Source organism: Taudactylus pleione, unplaced genomic scaffold (assembly GCF_031769625.1).
Source record: "Taudactylus pleione unplaced genomic scaffold, aTauple2 ptg000051l, whole genome shotgun sequence".
Taxonomy (NCBI): domain Eukaryota; kingdom Metazoa; phylum Chordata; class Amphibia; order Anura; family Myobatrachidae; genus Taudactylus; species Taudactylus pleione.
In genome coordinates this window covers 6,268,170-6,274,169 of record NW_028284453.1, presented here as the reverse complement: position 1 = coordinate 6,274,169, position 6,000 = coordinate 6,268,170, and the positions used below count along the sequence as shown (strand labels likewise).

At 43.0% G+C, this 6,000-nt stretch overlaps 1 protein-coding gene across 1 annotated transcript in view; it reads left to right on the top strand.

The window, feature by feature from the left end:
• The first annotated feature begins 1,405 nt into the window (after positions 1-1,405).
• PRR12 (proline rich 12) overlaps positions 1,406-6,000 on the top strand; it is a 110,545-nt gene continuing 105,950 nt past the window's right edge. Inside the window, exon 1 of the mRNA XM_088462590.1 lies at positions 1,406-1,922. Coding sequence (XP_088318716.1) covers positions 1,837-1,922 — 86 coding nt within the window. The 5' untranslated portion in view covers positions 1,406-1,836. The remainder of the gene's footprint in view (positions 1,923-6,000) is intronic.

Here is a 6,000-nt window from a genome sequence, read left to right as displayed (position 1 = left end):
ACGTAGAGGTATGGCCCAACTGCGGAAAGATAAGCCCCACCCCTGCTTAACCCAACATCAAATAGAAAAACTATTTCCATTAGTGAAACGCCCACAGTGGAAAGATAAGCCCCACCCCTGCTTAACCCTGCATCCAATAGAAAAACAATTTCCATTAGCGAGACGCCCACAGCAAAAAGATAAGCCCCACCCCTGCATCAAATAGAAAAACTATTTCCATTAGTGAAACGCCCACAGTGGAAAGATAAGCCCCACGCCTGCTTAACCCTGCATCCAATAGAAAAACAATTTCCATTAGCGAGACGCCCACAGCAAAAAGATAAGCCCCACCCCTGCATCAAATAGAAAAACTATTTCCATTAGTGAGACGCCCACAGCGGAAAGATAATCCCCACCCATGCTTAACCTGGCATCTAGCAGAAAAACTATTTCCATTGAGCCGGAAACATTAATGTTTGCCAACCATCGGCTTCCGATGCCCATCTCTACTCTGGGCCTAATTCAGAAATGGATGCAAAATCGAAGTTAAACGCAGTGAAGCGATTATTTTCCACGGTGCATGTGTCACAGCCGCACTGCGCACAGGCGGCAATGGGTTAGCAACGGTGGTCACGGAGAGGATTTATTCACAAAGGGAGTGACAAGCAGTCAACGATTGGGGGAGGCAACGGGGTGTGTGGTTAGAAAAACAAAGGTGTCTCTGGAACGTTTTCTGATCGAGGCCCTGGCGTCTTAGGATAGGCGCTCTGCCTGAGACAGCATAGTCTTACTCAGAAGTTTGATGTGCGACGACAGCATAGTCTTACTCAGAAGTTTGATGTGCGACTGATGTTTCTGCTTTTGTACGTAAGCTGCTGAGGTGAGGCGCTAGAGGTGGGAGCCTCAGTGCACAATAAAGCGGCAGAGTCAATAGCATATCTTCGCAACTCCGCTGCGTACGGAATTGCAGTCACATCGGGAATTGCAGTTATCTCTGATACATATATATATATATATATATATATATATATATATATATATATATATATACTCCTGAGGTGCATGATAGAAATAAACAAATAAAACCACAATACTCAAATAGCAACAACTATAAATAAAAGGTGATACAAGTAGCATACTGTACATACAGATCAATAAACAGCTTAGAGACAATGTAAAAACATTATGATTCGTGGCTTGCAGTGTTTAGTATTGTCCACATGGATCTGTGTGTTGCATTAATTCTTTACTATGCAAAAATGTATCCTGTTGATGTTACAGTGGATGTGTAGGTAGTAAGAGGGATGGCACCTCGGTGTGTTCCCAGTGGTGAGAATATATGTGGTGGTTCAGAATGTAGTGTAATTTTAGCCTGTCTCAGCCCCCTTCCTCCGCCTCCTCCTCCCCCCCGGCTCTGTGTGGTGGCAGGAGGGGAGTCTTAGCCTCTCTGTCTGCCTCCCTCCCCTCCCCCTTTGTACAGTTCACTGAAATGTATGCTGGGAAGCTGAAATAGACACATAGAGAGACTGCAAAAATGGCTGCACCATGAGAAAAAAAACAAATTACATTTGCAATCCAGATACAGAAGGTCTGATCAGTCAGCTTTGCAGGGAGCCCAGGAGTCCTCCTGCGGGGGCTGCGAGAGGGGGACCCCTAAAAAGGCTCTTTATTTGATTTTTTTTTTCTTTTTGCTGGTTGATCAGAGCAGGAGACAGAGAGAGGGGGAGAGAGAGAGAGAGAGAGTGAAGGGGAGAGAGAGAGAGAGAGAGAGAGAGAGAGAGAAAGGAAGGAGACCATTATCTACCAGGAGGGAGAGCAATACGAGGAAGCAAACCTTAAAGTCCAACAAATAAATTAATGGATAGAAATTATCCAACCGCTGGCTTTGGAGATCCTTTGGGGGCTGGTACAGGATGGAGCTACGAAAGGACGGCGAAAGCAAGGTAGGTACAAAACACATGAAATAAATAATAAGTAGAGCTGGGAGACGTCTGTGTGTGTATTTCCCAGCGATGCATAGTACATTGCCTGTATGTATGGGGTTATTATTAAGGGTGGGCATTGTGGTCATACCGGGTCAGCTTTGTGCAGCTTGGTATTACATGCATGGGTTGCAAACAGCACAGATTTTTGGCCCAGGGTCTGGCAAAGAGGGACAGAGAGAGGAGGAGGTGGAGGCACGGATTGTGTATTAGGCATGGCTGTCCTACTACGAACATTTATATAATCCCCCCTCTTCCCTATTTTTTTCCACCCCACTCTAGTACTTGCATGGTGCACAATAATTGTACCCAGACATTGCAAGCACGAACAACAGGCGCCCTCCCGCATCAAATTCCTTGATGGTTGCAAAAGAGATCTGGGAGGGAGGGGAAAAAAAAAAAAAAAGAATGAATCCAGCCCTGTCTGCTCCAGGCCTGCAGTCTGCAGCAGGGAGCACGTTGCAAGCACAGGGATTTCCTTCCATTTTGCCTCATTCTTTCTGCTGCTGGGGAAGAGGGGGGGGGATGGGGAGAGAGGACACACAAAAAAGGGGGGTGCATTTATTGAAACAAAAATAATACTGGTATAGGGTTAGGATGATGCTACTGCTTCTTCTGGTGGGAGTGTGGTCCTAATTAGTCCTATTGTCTCCCTGTAATGTTGCTTTTAAATTATGTCTGTTTGATTGATTGGCTGTGAATGAAAGGGTGGTGGTGGGGGGGGGGGGGGGGGGTATTGATTGTCCTTGAGGGCCTGTCAGTGGTTTGGGGCAGTCATTGCATTTTTGCACAGTCCAGGGTTTGTTTGTTTTTGCATATTGAATGTAAGGGCCAGGTGTTGAGGGGGTGGGGTTTAAATGGCCATGCTCCCTCCCTTCATAACTAAGTATTAATTGCATGGAAAGCCCTGATGCCCTTTCATTTCCTATCAGATTGTGGAATTAGGATGTGAAAGGGAAAGCTGGCTCTTCTCTGTCCTTGCCTAAGCTGGATGCTTATCTGCAGGAGGGAGGAAAAAAAAAAAAAGATGGAAGGCAGCAGAGAAGGCATTGCAGTGAAAACAATTAGCATCTATGGGCTGTGACAATGGGACGCTGCCATATTGTCGGATTCTGGTGCAATTTTTTTGTTTCAATTTTAGTTATTTTGTTTAGATTATTTCCACTGAGTATGTATTGTTAGGGCTGTAACATAACGCTGAATTATCCCCTCTCTTCCTCATTATTTTATTGCAGGCTCCTTCCTGCAGAGTGAGGCCTAATCTAAATAAGCAGCGATCAAGTGTGCAGGCACTGGGCTCCTGAATATGCAGACTGGTTTGCACACTTACTTAGTGCGCGTGTGATATTTCACTATTGTGTTGGTGAAAAGTAAACAAAAAAAAATAATCATCCCTGGTTCTAGATGCAGAGTGTGTAATCTTCGTTACTTATCCAATAAAATCCCACCTTCTTTAATTTGCTTAGATGAGCACTGGTATAGGTTTGCCGAGAACTGTTCTCACTGGTACTACGTATGGGTGGTGTGGATAATGCATATGGGGCATTGAAACTGATAATCTGTCTTTCACAAAAAATTAAATAAAATAAAATGAATTTGTGACACAAGGATCAGGTAGCGAAAAATCCCTTGGAGTTCAATGGGATTTAAAATTTGGGGTTATTAAACCAATATTTTGGTGTACATAGGTTTCGCCATGGTCAGGTGAATCCAGCTGTGTGCGTGTCTGTATCAATTAGCAAGCGCCTGCACATTCCGTGACCTTACACATACTGTATGTATGTGTGTGTATATATAAATTATATATGTGTATAATATTTCTTATGGTGCTTCCAAACTCTTATGGTTCCATATACATAAAGGATTTTTTTTATATGTGTGTATATAAAATATATTTTATTTATGTGCCATCACAAACCTTTTGGAAGCACTGTGCTATCTGTTGTCTGTCATAAAGAAAGAAAAACCTAAATTTCATTTGTAACATGCTCTTGGTTAACATAGTGCCCCCAAGCTGTTGTAGAACTACACGTCCCAGCATGCCCTGCCGGTTTTGCCATCTGGCCATGCTTAAAATGTTGCAAGCCATGCTGGGATGTGTAGTTCAACAGCAGCTTAGAGGTCTGCTTATTGCCCACCCCTAAGTCCATTACACTTCGGTAAGTATGTGTGTGAGTGGCTTATCTGCACATTGCAGTGCTTATGGCATGGAATATTTGGTTGGCCCTATACATGTGAGAATGTCGGGGTTTTGGGTAGGGCCACCCGAGTTGGTTACAGAGGCGAGCGTGACGTTTTTGGCTGTATGTGGTTACTTGCTTAAGTGAAGATGAGAGGAAGATGCTTCTGTAGACTTTTGTGGTTGCTGAAAAACTAGCAGCCAGGGGCTTATGTCATATGTTTTCCTTATAATATATACAACATACAATATCTAGCTCTGCACTGAGGTTTTTAGGCACGGGCCCGAGCAGCTTGGGTGCTCATCTATGACAATCCGCTACTTGGCAGTATATATTCTATACCACAATAAAAACTGACTAGCCAAAAAAAATAATCCCCCTTTGCACTATGGTGTTACCACTTACCAGTCTCTGCAATATTTGTTCAAACACATTTACTTATTCCAGTCCTTGTAAATATATTACATTTAATTCAACATACAGAAGTAATTGCTGTAAGTAGATTTGTGTCTGTGTTTAGGTGTTGTTAATATTTTTGTTACAATGTTGTTAGTATCCTGAGCTACATACAAAACACAGATTACACCTATTTATTTTGATATTTATTATCTGAAGGGTCAACATTACAGTATTGGTTCCTCTTCTACTATAAATTCTTCCAGTAGCCATAATACCTAATGTGCAGTTATTGTACATTGTTGATTCCCTAGTTATATAGTTTTACTTGTTGGGCCTTATGTGTAAATGTGTCATTAATCTACTAATTATTGCCCACCCCTCCTACTAATTGTTCAGCTGATCAAAAGGGTTATGCTAATGGATGTACAGCTGAGTAAGTGCTGTCTGAGTGCTAGCTAGGATACAGTGATAATAATCATGGAACCATTTACCTGAAATGTATTGGCACTGTGTGGTGGTCCTTTTTTTTTTTTTTTTTGTCCTTTGGATAAGAATTGTTTCTTTAACTTTGAACACTCTCCCTAAAATGTACTTGATTTGAAAAGTAACCTATGTATTTCCTGTGACTCCCTGTATCATGTCACAGTCATGATCTCACAGTCACTGTAGGAGGAGAGGGTCAGTGATCATGTCTGTGTGTGACATACTTCCTAATTACTTTGTGTAGCAGTGCTCAGCGTAGTGTATGAGGATCTCCGTCACTGTAGGAGGAGAGGATCAGTGATCATGTCTGTGTGTGATATTCACATCCTCATTACTTTGTGTAGCAGTGCTCATCATAGTGTATGAGGATCTCTCACAGTCACTGTAGGAGGAGAGGATCAGTGATCATGTCTGTGTGTGCGATATTCCCATCCTCATTACTTTGTGTAGCAGTGCTCCTCATAGTGTATGAAGATCTCTCACAGCCACTGTAGGAGGAGAGGATCAGTGATCATGTCTGTGTGTGCGATATTCCCATCCTCATTACTTTGTGTAGCAGTGCTCATCATAGTGTATGAGGATCTCTCACAGTCACTGTAGGAGGAGAGGATCAGTGATCATGTCTGTGTCTGTGTGTGCAATATTCCCATCCTCATTACTTTGTGTAGCAGTGCTCCTCATAGTGTATGAAGATCTCTCACAGCCACTGTAGGAGGAGAGGATCAGTGATCATGTCTGTGTGTGCGATATTCCCATCCTCATTACTTTGTATCCGCATAGTGTATCTCCCTACACACTCCTGACCACGCTCTCCTCCCCAAACTGATTACTAAGCTGGATACACCCTAAGCGATTTGCACCCAGCCGATATGTAATGAACAATGGAGCAATTGCTCCTTCTCCTTCATTACACTGCATGGAGCCACAAGCTATATAGGGCCTGATTTCAAGATAGACGCTAATGTAATTTTCGCAAA